This window comes from Eptesicus fuscus, chromosome 16, assembly GCF_027574615.1.
Source record: "Eptesicus fuscus isolate TK198812 chromosome 16, DD_ASM_mEF_20220401, whole genome shotgun sequence".
In the NCBI taxonomy this organism is placed as follows: Eukaryota; Metazoa; Chordata; class Mammalia; order Chiroptera; family Vespertilionidae; genus Eptesicus; species Eptesicus fuscus.
Window position 1 is genome coordinate 44549223 of NC_072488.1, and position 19227 is coordinate 44568449.

At 53.3% G+C, this 19227-nt stretch overlaps 1 protein-coding gene across 1 annotated transcript; it reads right to left on the reverse strand.

Annotated features, from left to right (window-relative positions):
* Nucleotides 1–830: 830 nt before the first annotated feature.
* Nucleotides 831–10704, reverse strand: FBXO41 (F-box protein 41). Its single transcript, XM_008147446.3, has 12 exons — nt 9809–10704; nt 7661–7871; nt 7130–7203; nt 6499–6857; nt 5240–5481; nt 4844–4959; nt 4563–4715; nt 4301–4396; nt 2778–2896; nt 2448–2606; nt 1041–1156; nt 831–893 (listed from the first exon to the last, which is right to left on the reverse strand). The coding sequence occupies exons 1-12, from the start codon at nt 10702–10704 to the stop codon at nt 831–833; spliced, it is 2604 nt and encodes an 867-aa protein (XP_008145668.2).
* Between the last annotated feature and the right edge of the window lie 8523 nt (nt 10705–19227).

Below are 19227 nucleotides of genomic sequence, written 5' to 3' on the forward strand. Positions count from 1 at the left end.
AAAGGCCATTTCTTGAGAAAAGGAACTGCTTCTCACAGGTGACTGGGTTGGGATTGCTGGCAGGTATGGAAACATGCACCTTTTAGCTCAGAATTTAGCTCCTGTGTGTACGGGAAATGTGGTTATTGGGGGAGGGAGGTCTTGTCTATATCAATAGAAATTTTTTTCTCTTCCTGGCAGTTCCCTCCTTTGGGACAGATGGTTTCAATGTCCTGGGGAGAAAATCTCGGTGAATGTTTTGCCCTTCCAAGCCCACTGCTACTACCTCACCTTTGGCTGACACTTGCTCAGATTCCTCGGCCCGTGTGTTATCCTTAGAGAATGTGGACCCAGTCCCAGGTGGGCTGTCTGAAGGGGTGCCCCACAGAGGGCTGGGACGGAGCAGGGCGAGGAGAAGAGCCCTCCTTACCAAGTCTGACCTGCCTGGGGCCTAGCAGAGGACCCTGACCGGGAGGCTGGGCCTCCAGAGTGGAGTGGAGCCTGCCAACGCAGCCAAGGGCCACTGGGTGGTTATTGCAGACCCGCAGGGGGAAGACGCCGGGTGCTGGTGGTGACAGCTCCTCGCTGGCTGTGCCCAGAAGGCTGCTCCAGCCGGGGATCGGGTAGGGGCAAGGGGCAGCTTCTGTCCGAGCCCCTGCCCTGAAGAAGTTCCCAGGGTCAGGCCTGTTGTTCTGCTATCCCAGGAGAGGACAGGAAACTGTCAACCCCTTCCTGGAAGCCAGAGATAACACCAGGCCTCTGAAGGACTAGTCCAAATCAGGGTCCCTCTGGAAGTCCGAAGAGAGTGCCCTGGGTGGGGCTGGCAGGGGCCCTGCCGCCCCTCACCCGGGTTAGCAGCCGCCTTCCACCTTGATGTGCAGGATCTTAGAGAAGCCGGGCCTCCGTCGCAGGGCCTGCAGAGCAAACCTGGGTTAGTTCTCCTCGGGGCCAAATCCTCAGGGGCACACAGGTGAGGCTTTCTTCACATCACAAACCCCCCAAATCCTCAGCCCCAGCCTAGGGTCACGGGGTCTTGGGTGGCCTCAGAGCCAATTCCTCACCTGGAGTTTTGTCACCATGTCTTCAAACAGCTTCTGGGCCTCGGGACTGCTGGGCTCTTTGAAATAATCAGCAATCCCAATCTGGACCACAATGGACTTGAGGTTCCGGCAGATGCCTGGGAAAAGGTGGGTAAGATGAGAGCCCGAGTTTGGCCAGGCTGCCTCCTCTCCCATCACTAATGAAATCAGAACCTGCTGAGAGGCAATCAAATGCTAAGCACTGGGATCATAACCAGGAGAGCAGACCCACGCTGCCCGGGGGCTCAACCGGACCATGGGAGAAGGTGGAAGGTGACGTCAGAGCAGAGGCTGCGGTGGACTCTGGGAGGATGAGTGGGCAACAGCTGTGCAGGAGCTCTGGGAACTTCCCTGGCAGAAGGGACAGGTGTGCTGTGGCCTGGGCACTGGGAAGTGAGTTAAAAGACAGAGGAGCGGAAGTGAGGCTGATGGGTCTTGGCTGGAGCACAGAGGAGGGGAGACAGGGAGCAAACAAGTTGGGAGCTTAAGGGGACTGGGTGATGCCATGAAGTCAGGAGAGGAGGAGCAGGAAGGTCAGGAGGCTGAGGGGGTCCTGAAGGTCATGATTTTGAAGGCTGAGCCGTTAGTTCTGGTGGTCAGTCCCAGGCAAGGCCATGAAGCTGAGGGCGGGGGAAGAAGAGGACCCTGGAAATAATAAGGTCAAAGAACCTTTGGTGCTCTCAGGACCTGAGGTCTTGCCGAGGGTCCAATGGTTTTGGATGATGGTCTCACTTTTGGGTGTGAGCAGCCCAAACTGGGCACCCACGTCCTCTATGAAGGTGGAGAAATGACCAGGGATGGAGGGGATAGCTGGAGGGAGTGGGGCCAGAGGAGGCATGACTTGGAATCTATACCAGGGAAAGGAGTCTTCCCTCTGAATTATCCTTGGAGGCTCACACACATCATCTCATTTAATCCTCTCATTCATTCTAGAAAAATCAGCTTAGAAGATGGGGTACAGAACTCAGAGATGTATAGTAACCTGCCTGAAGTCACACAGCTAATATGCAGTAGAGTCAGAATTGAGACCCAGGTCAGTCAAGCCCCAGAACCTATGCTCTTAACCCGCCTGCTCTGCTGCCTCTGCCCTTGGCTGGAGGCTCACATGGGGGCCGATGCTGCTGCATAGCTCCTGTCTCCAACGCGGGTAGAGCATAGGGTAATAGCTGTAGTTGAGCTGAACTATTTGGGCCACATGCTGTAAGGCCTTGAATGCCACACCAGCCTCAGAAGGCACTAGTGGCCAAGCCAGGGCTAGAGCCCTGGTCAGTCTAACCCCAGCACTGGCGCTTGCTGACCGGGAGTGACAGGGAGCTGGTTATGCTACTTGCTGGCAAGGCATGGTAAGAGATGACACCTGTGCCCCACCCCGCATTCCCCATCGCTCACTGTTGAAATGCAGCAGGGCTTTGGGAGTGACGGGGGTGGCCGTGAGCACCAGCATCTCCAGTCCTTTCAGGCCTTCCCGGCAGACCTCAGCCGCCACCTCCTGGGTGATCTCCGACACGTGGTCCAGCTCCAGGACCTGCAGCCTCATGCAGTTTCTTGCTAGGAAGAGGAAGAGGGGAGGTGCTGCTGACCCACTCTCCAGGTTACCTCCTGCCCACCTGATGCTCCTGCTATCACCCAGGTTGCAGCCCAGAGCTCCTCTGAGATGTCAGTATCGCGCCCATGCCTGCATCCCACTAACCCCCACCCTAGCCCCAAGGAAAAACTTACCGAGTGATGCCAGGCCCTGCACCCCACAGCCGGCACCCCCAACCCCCAGGGCCCTGAGGTGGGGCCAACAGCGACCGATCATCTGCAGGCAACGATTACTGAAGCGCAAGGGCTGCTGGCTGGAGAATGGGGGAAGGAAGGGCCGTCAGGAAAGCCTCTGGTTAGATGACACCCCAAGCCTCATCCTCCTTTGGGCTCACCTTCAGGCTCACCCTTGGGCAAGGGCCCCATCAATCACCCCAGCTGCTCAAGTCAGAAACCTGGGATCATCCCTGACTCCCCCTCCCTCATCTCCTGCCAAGACCCATGGATTCTGATTCCTGAATAAGACTTCAACCTACAGTTCAGACCACGATCAATGTTCATCTGGATTATGACTAGACTACCTGCTGCTGAGGGTACGCCAGTCATTCCTACATTCCCTCACTCAGTCATTCAACAAATGGTTTTAAGTATCTACTACAGCCAAGAACAACTGAGCTAGGCCCTGGGGATGCAGAGGTGACAATACAGACATGGTCCCTGTCCTGAAGGAGCAGACAGTGGGGTGAAGAGGGGCACAAAGAATGTTACCTGTCTGATGTAATCCCATTTTTTAAGATCTAAAATCCCCAGTTGCTTCCCAGCCCTTTCTAGATTAAAAAATGCAAAAATCTAAGCCCCTCCGGCAAGGCCTTCCTGACCTTTCCCCGACCTGACTTTACACACTCACTGCTCGGCTCTGCCCACCACTCACACCAAACTGGCGGTTCCCCTGAACACTGCATCATCCCTCAGCACTCGCCCAGGCCACAGACATCTGTCACACTCTTGGTACCACAGATGTGGAACCCACATTTCTGCCTCTGCCCTGAGAACCATGCGTCTTGTGGAGACTGAAATATAGAGAAGCTGTTGCAAAGTGGACTACAGCAGGGTGGGGACAAGGTGCAGCAGGAATGAAGGCAGGAGAGCAGTGACAAACTCTCCCAGGATGTTAGTGACGGGACACTGGAGGGCTCGGGAGGAGTTGTCACGTGAAGAGAGGGCTTGGAGGTCAAGGTGCAGGGAGCAGAAAAGCCTGCCATGTTCGAGGAGCTCCAAGGAGAGCCATGAGTGACCCCACACCCTGGGACTCACCAGCGACCAGCTCTTTTGTACATTTATACACTGACCACCCTGAACTGCCTTTCACGTGGTCAAACCAGCCTCCCTAGTGCTCACACCTCACTCACTTGGGGCCCTGCAGGCTTCATGGACACATCTCATCTGAGCCAGCAACAGTCCTAATAAGGTCAACAGATCCCTAATATCACCTCTCCCTTGCAGGTTGAGAAACTGAAGCACAACTGGGTTGCCCAAAGTCATACTCTAGTAACCAGGACGTGATGTTCATTAAGCCTTGCTCCTAACACCTAAACACACAGACTGATGAAGGTGAATCTGGTCTCCCCAGCCAGACGACCGAGTGGGCCTAGATCTGCTCAGTCCTCAGCCGCAGACCCCACCCAACTCTGTCCCCTCCTCACCCAGCCAGGGCTCACCAGGGGTGAAGCGGCGCCACCTGGAGGGAGACTATCTCTCTGCAGCCTGCACCCAGGGCCCAAATGACCTCATGGCCCACAGGATCTGTGGCGCTCCTGTTGAAAAGACAAAGCTGGGGCCACCCACACTCCCCGGTGGCCTCTGCTCCCTTCCCTGAGGCCGCAGAGCTTTTGGGTCTCTGCCTGAGAGCCCTGGGAGAAGGGTGTGCAGAGCAGAGCCCAGGGACCCCTCTTGGGGATGCTTCCGGTGGGATGGACCCACCTGTAGGTGACGGCCTGCAGAGCGCGGCAGTAGCAGCTGGCCAGCCAGAGCGAACGGTCAGTGAGGATGTTGGGACAGTGCGAGATGCGCAGGATCAGCAGGTTGCCCCCCGCCGCCTTCAGCAGGGACTCCAGCCCTGCTTCCAGACAGCCACTGGGGATGGCCCAGAGGTCAGAGAGAGGCCTGTGGCCACCTCGTGCTCTGAGAAGCATCGCCACATAATTCTCGGTCTGTGGCCCAGGAGCACCCTCCCACCCACACACCACCCACCACGGCCTCACCGGGTGCTCCGGGCATACTCCTCCTTGCTTTCCTTCTTGCCCCGCTGCCGAGGCTTCAGGTTCTGCAGTGTCAGCGAGTGGGCCTGGGTGCACCACTGAGCCAGCATTGCCAAGAACTGCAGGGAGAGAGGGGTGACCTGGGGGTGAGGGGTCTGAACCTGGTTGGCTGGAGGTGGACCAGCTCCAGGATAGGAGCTCCATGAGAGCATTTTAGGAAACCAGGCAAGAGGTGGGGTCTTGTGAGGATTGCAAGGACCAAACCTAGAGGGACCAGATGCTGGAAAGGGGGGGATGTGTGTGTGCGTGTGCATGTGCGTGTGCATGTGTGCAGGCGCGCGCGTTGAGTTCACAGCAGGGATGAGTGGGAGGGCAGGGAAAGTGGGCAGAAACAAGTACCTTGGAACAGACTCGGGCATTCTCGAGCAGCACTCGTGTCCAGACAGCAGGGTGGCGGGCCACGAAGCGCCAGTCGCGGCAGACCTCGGCGGCGTGCAGGAGTGTGCGGGTGTCCAAGTAGGTGAAGATGCAGAACAGGGCGGCTCGCATCTTGAGGATCTCTGGGCTGATGACCTCATTGGAACGGGAGGGGCTGCCCCTCTCTGCTCGCCGACCCCGCCCACTGCCTCCCTCAGAGCGGGCTGCACAATACCAAAGGGTCAAAGGTGAGTATGGAGGGTCAAAGGCCAGCATGGGGATGTGGGTGTGGAGCTCGGGTAGGGTAGGAGCTGCAGGAGGCATGGGGGACCGATGCTGGGGGACCAGTGCCTTGGGAGAACGACAAGGGCCTCTGCATTCCTCTCTTCTGCATCACCCCACCCCTAATTTTGCAAATTAGAAAAGGTAGTCTTTCCTCAAGTAAATTATTTTTAAGATAATATGTCATCGCATAGTCTGAACTCACCCCCTAGATGAGGCAACTGAATCACGTTTGGAGAAGGAAAGGGTTTGGAGCAGGCGTCCTCAAACTACGGCCCGCGGGCCACATGCGGGTGTTTTTGCCGTTTTGTCTTTTTACTTCAAAATAAGATATGTGCAGTGTGCATAGGAATTTGTTCATAGTTTTTTTTAAACTATAGTCTGGCCCTCCAACGCTCTGAGGGACAGTGAACTGGCCCCCTGTTTAAAAAGTTTGAGGACCCCTGGGGAGGGTTAGGGTACGGATGGATAGAAACGGGGCCTCTGGGAACAGAGGCAGGTGAGAGGCTGCCCAAAGCAGTCACAGAGGCAGCCATCCACCCTGACCGGAGCCCTCCCACCTCCTGGCCCTGACCCATCCGCCTATGTGCATGGCCTTGTTTCTATATGGGAAGGCACCCCTCCTCCAACTGCTTCAGGGGCCACAGAGTCCGGAGTCAGCACCTAGCTACTCTCCTGTAAATGTCAGCGAACCCACCACATAAACGGAGCCCTTTTGGTGTGGCTTCCTTGTGCACCACCCAACCGGAGTGCCCGTGCTGCAGCACTGCCCTGCCCCCTGAGTTCCTGCCCCGGGCTTGCAGGGCGCTGTGGGGAATGTCGTTCTCATTGTGGGAAGTCTGGGCTAGGGGAAAGGGGGTGCGGGAGCCCAGGAGATGTGCTGCCTCAGCCCTGTGTCTTCTGAGAGGGCCTGCACCATGGGAAAGCCTGACCTCTCTGCCCACCCCCCTAGGACTCACCTGAGAGCCGGCAGCTGCTTAGCGGCCCAGCCATAGCAGGCCCAGGGCGGGGGACGTCCGAGGGGCCCTCGGCCTCTGACTCGGTGGTTCGGGAGCCCACGTCCGAAATGTCACCCTCCTCGCCCTCGGTGCTGTGCCGGCGGGGTCTACGCTGCCAGTTCTGAATGGCCTGGCGCCGCAGGCCTGAGCTTCGAGGGGCCTGAGCCCGCTCTGAGCCGCCGTTGGCAGCCTGGGCCCGAGTGCCCACGCCCCCAGGGTTACTGTCCTCCGGGGCCCCTTCTTCTGGCCGGGGCAACTCCAGACTGTCACTGTCATAGCAGCCTGAGCTCTGGGACGCAGCGGGGACACGGCTGGAGGCCCTACGGTGGGGTGGAGCAGATGGTAAGGAGAAGGGAGAGGCACCGGGCCTGCCCAAACGCCCCATCCCGCCCCTGACACTGGCCAAGGGCAACCCACCCGCCCTCCTTTCCAAGAGCCCCTTCTGAGTGTGGAAAGGCAGACGGACAGAGGGGACCCAAGGAGGATGGGGAGAGGGGAGACCCGCCTCCAGACAGGTCAGCCAGCCAGTGGGCCAGGGTGAGGGTGGGCTGCATTGGCGGGGGGGGGGGGGGGAGGTGGGCCCGAGGCTTACCCTGTGCTGGGAGAGGAGCCATGCCGTGACACCGCATATGTGCTAGGCATGGCCATCCCCACGTGGTGTTCTCGCTGTGGGCCCCCAGAGCAGGAGGGAAGGGAAGGAGGGCAGAGGAGGCAAGAGGATGAGAAGGAGCAGGTAAAACAGGGTGCAAGATGGAGAGAAGAGGAGAGAGAAGAAGGAAAAAAGTTGGGAAAGATGGACAAATAGACAGACAGACAGCCGAGAGGCAGGCTCGCCAGCCCCCTCCGCATACCCACCCCGCACCCCAGGCCCAGCTTGTGACTCCTGGGCTCTCACTGGCAGGGATGGGCCTCTGAATCACACCTCACTACAGCCTCAGGGGCCTGCGCTTCTGCCACCTCAGAGGGGCTCCCCTATTCCTTGACCCCCTACTTCAGGCCTACAGTCTGCTCATGGGGAAGAGCCAAAGAGGGAGCATTACAGGGGAGATGTCAGGCCACATGTGAGGGGAGTTTGTGGAAGTCAGGTGTGCAGGTGGAGGAGGGAAGGTAGGTGGGCACTCACCACTCTGCCTGGGCCCCGGGCCCCGGGCCCAGCTCCACGGCCCAGGCTGGCACTCGGTGTGCTGCCACAGCTGCTGCTGATGACCTGCAGCTGCCGCTCGGCACGGTCAGCCCGCTCCAGGAGCTCCTCGATGAACTGCTGCAGCCGCAGCTTGGCGCTGGCCTCCCGTGCCGCAGTCTCCTTCAGGAACTGGTCGATCTGCACCACCTCCCTGGGCCCGGAGCAGTCTCTTACCCAATGCCTCAGCCTGTCTGCCCACCCACCCTCTAGAGGAGGCCCTGGCCAGTGGGGGAGCGACATGGGGCACAGCTGCCCCCCGTGTCTGCTCATGGTCACATGGAAACACATAGAACAGGCCCAGGCACACTGTCCCACACAACGGCACACACGGGAATGCCAGCATATATTCCGAGTTACACACTCACACCCCACTCACCCAGCCCCACACAACTGGACATCCCTGTTCCCCAGGCATACTCAGTCACACACAGCCACCTCCTGCCTCCAGACACACACAGTCACACAGCCAAGTACGCAAAGTCCAATACATAGCCCCACACTCAAATATATGTATTCATGTTCATTCGCAGGCACACAGTCTGAGAAAGGCACAGCTCACCAACACATTCAAACCCCCCACCTCCCTCCCCACCACACACACATTTTTCAGAAACCTTCTCAGATGCAGAAGCATACTTCCCATGGCACTACCACCCTCCAGGAGTTGCATGTACACACAGCACACTTAAGAGTCACAAGAGTATTTACTCCCAATTGCATTCACGGTTGTTCATGCATCCACTCAACATTGACTGAGCACCTTCTTGGTTCTAGGTATTGGGGACACAGTAGTGAATAAGCAGAGAAAAATTCCTGCCACCATGGAGCTTGTATCACTATGGGGACAGATGCATAACATCTACATATTTCATAATTCTACACTTAAAGACGAGAGACATAAGGAGAAGCAACAAAGACTGAGGAGGAGCAAAGAGGTAGAAGGAGATCCCAGGAGAGTGTCCTGGAAGCCAAGTGAAGAATGTGTTTCACCAGCCAGCCTGGCTCAGTGGTTGAGCATCGACCTATGAACCAGGAGGTCACGGTTCAATTCCTGGTCAGGACACATGTCTGGGTTGCGGGCTTGATCCCCACTGCGGGGCATTGCAGGAGGCAGCTAATCAATGATTCTCTCTCATCATTGATGTTTCTATCTCTCTCTCCCTTTCCTTTCCTCTCTGAAATAAATTATATATATATATTTTGAAGAACGTGTTTCAAGATCAGCTGTGTCAAATGCTGCTGATAGGCCAAGTAAGATGATGGTTTGGCCTTGACAACATGAAGATCGTTGGTGACAAGGAGAAGAGTGGTGGAGGTGGACACCTAATCAGATTGGGTTCAAAAGAGAACACAGGGAAAGACATTGGAGACCAGGAGGATAAGCAATACTTTAAAGAGTTGTTCTGCAAGAAGGCGAGAAAGGGGGCAGCTCACGGGGGAGGTAGGGTTGTGGCAGGTGGCGGAATGAGCTTGTTGGTGTGCGTTCAGGAATGATACCGTAGATGGGGGGAATCTCATGAGGGCAGTGGGAGAGGGGGGGATTCGGCGGTGTCTCTGAGTGTGCAAAAGGGAAGAGGACCTGGTGCCATAATGCGGGAGCTGGCTTTGGCTAGGACAGTGGTCGGCAAACTCATCAGTCAACAGAGCCAAATATCAACAGTACGAGGACTGAAATTTCTTTTGAGAGCCGAAAACCGACTTCTGCGCACGGGCCACGACGTTTCAATCGCACTGTACGTGCGCGCCCGCACGTGGTATTTTGTGGAAGAGCCACACTCAAGGGTCCAAAGAGCCGCATGTGGCTCGCGAGCCGCGGTTTGCCGACCACCGAGCTAGGAGACTAGAGTAGGAAGAGAAACACAGTCTTCATTGGCACACATGGTCATACTGCCATGGACTCACAGTCCTAACCACAGTCACGACACAGTTGGCCCCGCAGGCACCATCGTTCCATGCTCATGGCCTCACACACAGACACACTCATTGCCACACTCACGGTGGGAGGCAGTAGCACAATGACACACAGGGTCACCCACGAGGGAACACTGGCGGGCACATCCACCCCCGGGGGCCCGGCGGGCCACTCACTGCTGCTTGCGGCTCAGCTCCTGCTCCTTGTGCACGAGGTCCTGCTTGAGGGAGGCCAGCAGCTCCACGCTCACGTCCACCTGGCGCGAGAGCTCGGACGCGCGCTCCTCCAGCTCCTCCTTCTCGCGCCCCAGCCGCGCGCTCTCCTGCCGCGCCGTCTCCAGCTCCGCGGCCTTGCGCTCCAGCTCGGCCTGCAGCCGGCCCACCTGGCCCGCAATCTTCTGCTCCACCTCCTCGCTCAGCCGCTCCAGCCGCCGGTCCACCTCCAGCTTCTCCAGCGCGCGGATCTTGAGGCGCGCCAGGCCCTCCTCGTAAGCCACATCGGCGGGCGAGGGGGAAGCGGGCGAGGCGGTGGTGGGCCCGGGGCAAGGGCTGGGGCCGGGGGGCGGCGTGGAGCACGCCGAGGAGGCCACGGACTTACGGGCGAACAGCTCCCCCAGCGGGATCTCAATCTCGCGCAGCGCGTAGCGGGCGGCGGCGGCGGGCACGAGGCCGGGCTCCGCCAGCTCCTCGCAGGGCAGGCCGGCGGGCACCAGGTCGCCGGGGAAGTGGGCGAGGGGCGCGTGGTGGTGGTGGTGGTGCAGCAGGTGGGGCGTGGCGGGCGCCGGCCCGGCCGCCTGCTCCTTGCCCTGGAAGGACGTGCTCTCGAAGACCTCGCGCCGGGCGCCGGGCACGGCCAGCAGGGCGGCGGGCTCGGGCGCCAGCGGGAAGCCCGAAGCCGCGGCGGCCGCTGCAGCAGCTGCGGCGCCTTCGCAGATGCTGTTGGTCTTGGAGAGGATGTAGAGGGTCTCGTACGTGTGGCTGTACTCCAGGTGCGCGCGCAGGGACGACAGGCTCCGGAAGCGCTTGTGCTCCCCGCAGCGGGGGCAGCGGTACGGCAGGTCCAGCGAGGCCATGGCCCCGCCGCCCCCGCGGCCTTCGGGCTCCACCGCGGCCGCCCCGCCGATCAACCGGGTGCACTCATGGGGGGCCGCGGGCGAGCCCCCCTGCGGGATCAGGAAGGCTCAGGGCACCCGCGGTCAGGGGTGAGGAGGCTAGAAGAGAGGGAGTAGGTCTTAGGAAGGGTATCCCTGCTTCCCTTCCTCACACCCCGTACCCGTACCCGTGAGGATATGGACTTTCCCAGGACAACATGTGCCCAGAGAGAGGGACGAGGGGAGACCCATGGCCTGACCTCCCAGAGGGGGCTGGCTTGCTGTGGTACCTGTGCAAGGGCCTGTGCATGTGTGAGAGTGAAAAAAAAAAAAAAAAAGAATTCTTTAAGGAAAGAAGAAAAAAAAAAAAAGGCATTCGTTTTGCGAGGTTGGTATGGCTCAGTGGGTTGAGCAGCGTCCCATGGACCAAGAGGTCCCAGGGTTTGATTCCTGGTCAGGGCACATGCCAGGGTTGAAGGCTAGATCCTCAGTGTGGGGTGTACAGGAGCCAGTCATTAGAAGTGTCTCTCATTGACATTTCTCTCTCTCCCTCTCTGAAATCAATAAAAAAAAAAATTTTAAAAAGACATTCGTTTTATTTATAATAGTTCCAACCTGGATACAACCCAAGTGCCCATCACCAATAGAATGAATAAACTGTGGTATATTCATATATTCATAATGGAATAATAACCCAGCAGTAAGAAGAGGAACCATTGGTACATGCAACAACATGGATGAAAGAAGCCAGACCAGGGTGCACACTATAGGATTCAATATACGTGGAGTTTAAGAACAGACTAAATTGAAGATGACAAAGTCAGAATGGAGGTTACCCCTAGGGGTCTCTATGGACTGGGACGGGGCAAGAGGGAACCTTATGTGATACAGGTGTATACATATGCAAACAATCAACTGTACTGGTACACTTGAGATTTGTGCACTATATGTACCTGACTGGATGTATGTTACATCTCAAAAAAAATTCTTAAAAGATATGCTTATTTCCAATAAGCCAGTCAATGAAAGAAAAATACCACATGATCTCACTCATTTATGGGTAATAAAGAACATTGTAAACTGATGAACACAAATATAGATACAGAGACAGTAAAGCATCAAACAGACTGTCAAATTACAGGGGGAAGGTTAGGGAGAGGTGGGGGAAATAAGAGATCAACCGAAGGACTTGTAAACATGCATATAAGCATAACCAATGGACACAAAACTCGGGGGGGTGAGGGCATGTATGGGTGTGGGGTGGGGGGGACAAGGGTAAGATATGTACACATATAATACCTAAATTAAAAAAAGTGAGAAAAAAAAGATATGCTTATTTCCATGTCATGTGAACCACACCCATAAGACAGGCTGGACAACTGGTACCAGGATGCAGTGACCAAGATGTCACCTCACCCGACAGTACCCCTGTGTGTGTCACTGTTTGTTCCTGCCCTTTCTTCTGAACCCTGCTCTCCAATCCCTGCCACTCCAGGCACCTAGGTCCTTTCCTCGGATTTCATTGCTACGTTGGTCTCCAATAAGTGGCCTTGCCTGTCCTTTACTCCAGGGGTCATGATATTTGTCCTCCCCAGACCTCTTCTGGCACAAGCAGCCACCCTTCCTGGAATCCCAGCCCTGGTCACCCTCAACTCCCACTGTGCATCCCCCCATCATCTCTGGCTTCTGGTCACCCCGCCCCTGCCTCCTGGGATCTCTACCCCATTCCTCACTGCCTTCTTCTTTCTAACGGCCTGCAATCCGGTTTCAACCACCCTCTGATGTCACATGCTCCACCAGATCACAGCCCACCTGCTAGTCAGACAATTCAGTTGTCATCAGGTATCTTCACCCACTTGACCCCTTGGCTGAGTCTCCTGACCCCTCAGACTTTATAGGTTACCATTAAGGTGCCTAGTTTGGGATCTCTGACCTCCTCCTCTTGCTGCTTTCCTAATCTTCTTGTCTCCTGATGGGAGGTCTTCATGCCCCCTTTGCCTCTATCTTCTCCCCCGGCAGTCAGATGCACTCCCAAGAGTTAACTCACACGGTAAATCCATTAAGTCTCAGCTCTGCCTCTCCATCCTGACCTGTTCTTGAGTTCCATTTGCTTTGGCATTTCCACATGGATGTATGAGTGTGTAATGTCTGTTCCCTTTGCAGCCCAGCCCCCAGTCCTCCTCATGAGAAGAGCACCCTGCTTTGACCTTGGGGAACCATTGTTCCTTTCCCGTTTTCTCAGTCCATGTGGTCTGGGTGGGGGTTGATGGCCCATCCCTGGCTTCAGGGGTAAGAATGTGGTACAGGCCTGGTCGACCAGAGGCTTGGGATGAGCACATATCACCCAAGTTGAATCAATGAGTATTTTCTCATTGAGTTCATGAGTTATTTCTCCAGAACTTCTTTGGAACTCCGGGAGGGAAGCATCCCTTTGGGCTCAGGTTTCTAAGATGATGAGGCCATCTTTGGGAGGAACCACCTGGGAATGAAGCCAACATAAAGAAGCAGAACTGACCCCAGCTGGCATGGCTCCCTGGTTGAGCATTGACCTATAAACCAGGAGGTCATGGTTCGATTCCCGGTCAGGGCACATGCCCTGGTTTCAGGCATGTGCAGGAGACAGACAATCAATGATTCTCTCTCATCCTTGATGTTTCTATCTCTATCTCCCTCTCCCTTCCTCTCTGAAATCCAAGAAGAAAGAGAAAGGAGGAGGAGGAAGAGGAAGGAAGAAGAAGAGAGAGAGATTCCTCACAGACACTGTTTAAGCCAGCCGGACATGAGTCTGTTACTTGCACCAGGAAAAAGTCCTCCAGACATTAGAATCAGGAGTGGAATTTTTAAAAGCAACAGACCCTCAGAAGGCATTAGCTGAACTGAGGGGTGAGTACACAGTACTGCCCCACCCTCTGGAAGTGGTGAACCCTGCTACACAGCAGCAAAGCAGTTGACTAAGCTCTCCCGCTGCCTCTGGAGCTTAGACGCTGTTCCCACCAAGGCTGGAACTTCAGGCGACTTGTAGAAAAATGTCACAGCGTTGGGGTGTGGCCTCAGCAAGGTCCAATAAGAAAGACACGCTCTGGCCCCTCTGAAAGCAGAGGGAGAAAATGCTGCTGCGCCCAGAGAGGCTCTTTCTGCCTGAGGCCAGTCATCCAACATGGCTGAGAGTCAGATAATTAAGAGCCAGTTCTCTGCTTCTAGCTAAAGTCAGCTCAGGCAAAGACAGGGAAGCTGGAAACACAGAGGGAGACAAGCCTGGGGCCTGTCAGGCTCTTGACTCCCCAGACCCTCCTGCAACCCTTCGGCTGTGCCCTCCCAGCTCCACAGAAGCAACCGCTGCTTTCATTATAAGCAGCCTCCCATGGGGATGCAGTTTGAGTGGGAAGGGGCAAAGGAACTATGCCTCCCACCCTACAGTAGGGATGTGAAGGGCCCTGTGGTACAGGCCTACGTAGAGGCCACAGAACCATGGGCTCCTGGGATGTGCAGAGCACCAAGGCCTGTTGCTAAGAGACAACCCCTCCTGCTTCCCAACACCATCACCAGGGACTCCATTCAAGAATTATAACTTCAGTGAGGTCTCTAGTTTGGTTAATAGCTCTGGGGATGACTGAATGCAAATCAACTGAAAGCTTCCTAATGATTAAGGGAATTGTATTGCCAGAAAAAAAACAACCCACAAACCTGGAAAACAAAGGCTAGGGAATACTGAGCTCCTACAGTTCCCCACCCACCAAACCCACACCACTGGGAGGGGACTCCTCAGTGCTCCTCAGGGGCCAAGAGCACAGATGACAAGGGTCGCTGTCTGAAACAGCACAACCAGAGCAACCAATACAGGGTCCTTGCCAACTGGCCGAGCGTGTGGAACATGCTATGGGCTTGTGACCACTGAGTGTTTTTCCTCATCTCCCCTCTTCAGCTGGGAGAGTGTTTGTTCTTTCAGTTACCCGATTTTCCCTCCATCATTGTAACCTGGCCATACATTGAAAGACCATGAGGGGCTAGCTAGCTCAGTACCTTGCCAGACAGCTCACCAAGATCTTGAAGTGGGCCTGAATGTGCTAACTCAGTAAGAAGTTGGAACGTTTCATTCCAGAGATAGGACAGTGTGTTTTGCCCGGCCGATGTGGCGCAGTGGTTGAGCTTCGACCTATGAACCAGGAGGTCACGGTTCGATTCACGGTCAGGGCACATGCCCGGGTTGCAGGCTTGATCCCCAGTGTGGGGCATGCAGGAGGCAGCCAATCAATGATTCTGTCTCATCACTGATGTTTCTATCTCCCTCTCCCTCTCTGAAATCAATAAAAATATATTTAAAAAAAAAACACACACAGAGAGATAGGACAGTGTGTTTTTCTTTAAGTTTTGTGAGAGATAATTGCATTGTGATAAATAAAATTCTGTAGAAATTTTATGGAGTGGTTCTGTGTAGATCTTGGACAGCCAAGAGGTAGAATGTAGTGGACATGCATTGTTTTTGCTGCTCAGCTCCAGTCTCCCTTTGTGGATAGACCCCCAATTTTCCATTAGAGAACCTTTCCCCCCCACTTTGAATGGTGTCTCTGTAGAGCTGACCCCACACCTCCTAGCTCCAGGGGAGCACAGATGACATTAGCCTGTTCATCACAGTGATCATTCAGTAACGGGCTAATTCAGCCACTCAGGGACCTATGCTCAGCTGGTAGGACACGAGCCTGGATCTGCTCGTGGCCATTTCTGTCCTCTCTTTGGGCAAGGAGAAAAACAGACTATGGCTGACATCCCTTGAGCATCCAATCCAGATGTGCCTGAAACTTTAACCCAAGACTTGTCAGTTGTAATTAGACAGCAAATTCTTTTTGTAGCTTAAAGCATTTGAATTGGTTGCTAGTCACTAGTAATGAGACTCTGGACTAACACAATGACCCACAGTGTCAAAAAACAAACAAACCTTGGACTTCCTCTTGCCCCCTCCCCGGCATCCCTATTTCCTTCAGTGGTGCTGCTGCCCTCCCCTCTGTCACACCATACCCACGGGCCATCTTGATTTTGCTCTCTCTGCTAACCATCAAGACCTGCTGATATTTCAACCCAATTGTTTTCATGCTTCATGCTTCTCTGGGCCACTGCCTCCTCACACCTAGGGCTGCTGGCCCAGCTTCAGTCTCACAGCTCTGTTCCATCCCGTATTAGGCACCAGATCCCTCTGTCTCCAAATGACTCCTGCTCGTGCTCCTTCAGTGGCTCCCCATCGTCTATTAACTGCAGCCAAACTCCTCAGCTTCACACCTTGGCATCACTGTATTCCTGCCAATCTGCACATGAGAAATGGCCTGGCTGTTTCACTTGCATTTCTTTGATTACTCTAGCTGGACATTTTTTCCCCACACATTTATCAGTCACCTGTGTCACTTGGTGACCTGCCTATGCACTACTTTGCTCATTTTTAGACTGAACATTCATATTTTCTTATTGATTTGCAAAGGCTTTTTATAATATTGATCCTTTGTCATTTATATACAACCAACATTTTTCTCAAGTGTGTTGATTGGCTTTTACTTTTATTTATGATCTTTATTGATATACTAATGTTTAAAATTTGCATCAGTAAAATCTTTCTGATTTCCGACTTTGTTGTTATGCTTAGGAGGTCCGGTCCTACCCAAAGTTTATGTATAAAGTTACATATGTTTTCTTTTAGTACTTTGTGATTCCTTTTGGTAAAAGTACAGAAAAAAAATTCTTAATTAAGGGCTTTAAACAATCTTAAAACCATAAACTTATAATGACTTGGTAGCATGCAAATATTTCAGGCTGTGTGGTTTTCTTTTATACAATGACGTTTTAATCCATCTAGAAATTTTCAGTATGTGTGGTGGGACACGGATCTAAAAAAAATCCAACTTTTAGTTATGGACATTTTCACACATATTCAGAAATGGAGAGAATATGATGTTGAATTCCCGTGTACCTATCTTACAGCTTTGACTATTATTAACTCATGGTCAATTTTGTTTCATGGTTACACTGCTCCCCAGGGTCACACATGCCTCACCCACCCTTAGATAATTTTGAGAATCCTAGATACCATATTATTTCACCCCGAAATACCTTAGTCTGTAAAAAACAGGACTTAAAATTTTAAAAAGACACCTAATATTTAGTAACTGCTCTAATATCACCTTCCTTTAGCTATTTTAAAACCTCAGAAGTACCCTTGAGAGGTAAATACAAAAGATGTTTCTCTGACAAGACCAACAAAATAAATAGCCTTCTGGTAAATCTATTCAAAGAGAAAAAAAGGAAACAAACACATAACACTATAATGAGAAAAGGGATATCGCTGACAGAGAAGGTTTTTTCAAATTACTGAACTGCTACCAGGTACACCTCTTGGCCTAAGTTTTTGAAAATCTAGATGAATTGAATGCTTTTCTAGGAAAATATAATGTATCAAAACTGACTCAAGAAGAAATAGAAAACCTGAATAGACTAGTAACTATAGATAAAACTGAAGAAGTTAGCAAAGTGATCAGGGATGTTATAAATAGAATTCAGTTCGCACACACACAACTGTTCAGGAAAAGGGTCATTCTGTAATGTGTGGTCAGCATGGTGTCAGGACACCTGTGTGTGCCTGTCCATCCAGCTAAGTGCCGATCCCTCCTGCGGGGGTATCTTTCAGGGCCTCAGAAGTGGCCAACCTTCCTCCCTTCCCCATGGGCTTTCGAAGTACCCTTTGTCTGCACATTACCCTGCTAGAACAGGGGAAGGGGAAGTGTGGGGGTGCAGGCCTGTGCATGGATGTGCAAGGCAGAGGAAGGAAGGGGCTTCGAGGATCCACGTGGCTCTTCACCTGAGGCCAGCCTTCCCCAGTTTCCCTCCATCTGCTGGAGCTGAGGAATGAGCATGAATGATTCTTAGGAATATTTTTGCCTAATTGTACATTACCTCCTCAGCAAGAGCATGAAGCTTTGCAAGAAGGTGATGGAGGCAGGGGGCGGAGGGAGAGGAAGTAAAAGAAAAACAATAGTTTTGTCTAATTAAATTCCATCACAGCCCAGCCAGTGTGGCTTCAGTGGTTGAGCATTGACCTATGAACCAGGAGGTCACAGTTTGATTCCTATTGGGGCACATGCCTGGGTTGCAGGCTTGATCCCAGTGTGTGTGTGTGGGGCGGGGGGGGGGGGGGGACGTGAGGGCGTGCAGGAGGCTGCCCATCCATGATTCTCTCTCATCACTGATGTTTCTATCTCTCTCCCTTGCTCTTTGAAATCAATAAAAATATATATTTTTAAATTCCATCGCAATCCTGTACTATGAGCACCATGCCAGAACAGTTAGAGATTTTCCTTTGTATTCTAGTCTCCCCAAATCAGCAATCTCTACAGCCCGAAGAACCTGCCTCCTTTTTCCACCTAGATCTGCCTCCTTAGCATCCCCAGGACCTATTATGCTCCTTCTCCCATCTGAGATGCCTATCTCAAGTCTACTTTCATTTAAGTCCAGTTCAAGGTTTTCTTTGGGTAGAAGAACCAATCAGAGGCATTATCTTTTTTTCTTTCTTTCTTTTTTTTTTAAAGGCTTTCAAGTATGTGAGCCTCATCGCAAATAAAACCAACCATCTCAAGATGCCTGTCTTCCCTGGCTCCTGTCTACTGTCACATTCTCACTTGTTGACTCTGCCAGAAACACAGATCATCTTGCATTTCCATGGCTCCACTACCAACTGGTCACGGAGAACTCCTGCAGTGAACATTATTCTTTTTATCTGCTCGGTAAGTTCTCTTCAATGGCAACATCTTGTCCTTTCTTTGGTGAGCTACTGCCCCCCACTCCATGTGGTTCTGACAGGGCTGCCAATCCTGGTAGGGTGAAGACATGGCCCAGGCCTGGCCAATCCTAGCACCCCGTAATGATTGACCCAGGCATGGGCATGTGCCTCAGGCTGAACCAACCGAGTCCTTCACTGGTGATTTACAGAAAAGACTAAGGAGTCCTCTTGTCCCTCTGGATCACATGCTAGGATAAAGCTGTCTATCCTTGTGAAACCTCTACCCACCACATGGAGAAAACTCATGCCTGGTGGGGGGAAGGTGTGGCAACACTCAGAGAGAAGCTGAGCTAAGAGCTGAAGAGAGAGTCCTCACTTCATTTTTGAGAACCTGGGTACAGCGAGGCCCAAGACACACTCATCTCCCTTCTTTCTGGTTCTACGAATCGGTACCTATCTTTTTTTTTTTTTTTTTTTTTTGCTTAAAACAGTCTGAGTTGTATTTCTATCACTTGCTATCCAAAGTCCTGATATTCTTGCAAATATATATTTCTAAGCTAGACTTCTCTCCTAAGCTCTATTCACACGTTAGTTTGTTCAGTCAACATACGTTTACGGAGTACCTGCTTTGTGCCATGAACTATGCCATGTGTTGTGCTAGGTACACTGAGGGCACAGACTGATAAGATCCAATCCTCGCCTTCAAGCAGCCCTTGTGATCTCCTGGGACAGACGAAGGTATTGAATGA

Bases quoted from the DNA above. Each gene is read 5' to 3' on its own strand.
- FBXO41 (XM_008147446.3), bottom strand. From the start codon at position 10,704: ATGGCCTCGCTGGACCTGCCGTACCGCTGCCCCCGCTGCGGGGAGCAC. The intron at 4,716-4,843 runs GTGAGGCCGTGG...GGCCATCCCCAG, and splicing joins GAGTATGCCCGGAGCACCCG to TGGCTGTCTGGAAGCAGGGC. The intron at 4,397-4,562 runs GTGGGTCCATCC...TCTTTTCAACAG, and splicing joins CTGCAGGCCGTCACCTACAG to GAGCGCCACAGATCCTGTGG.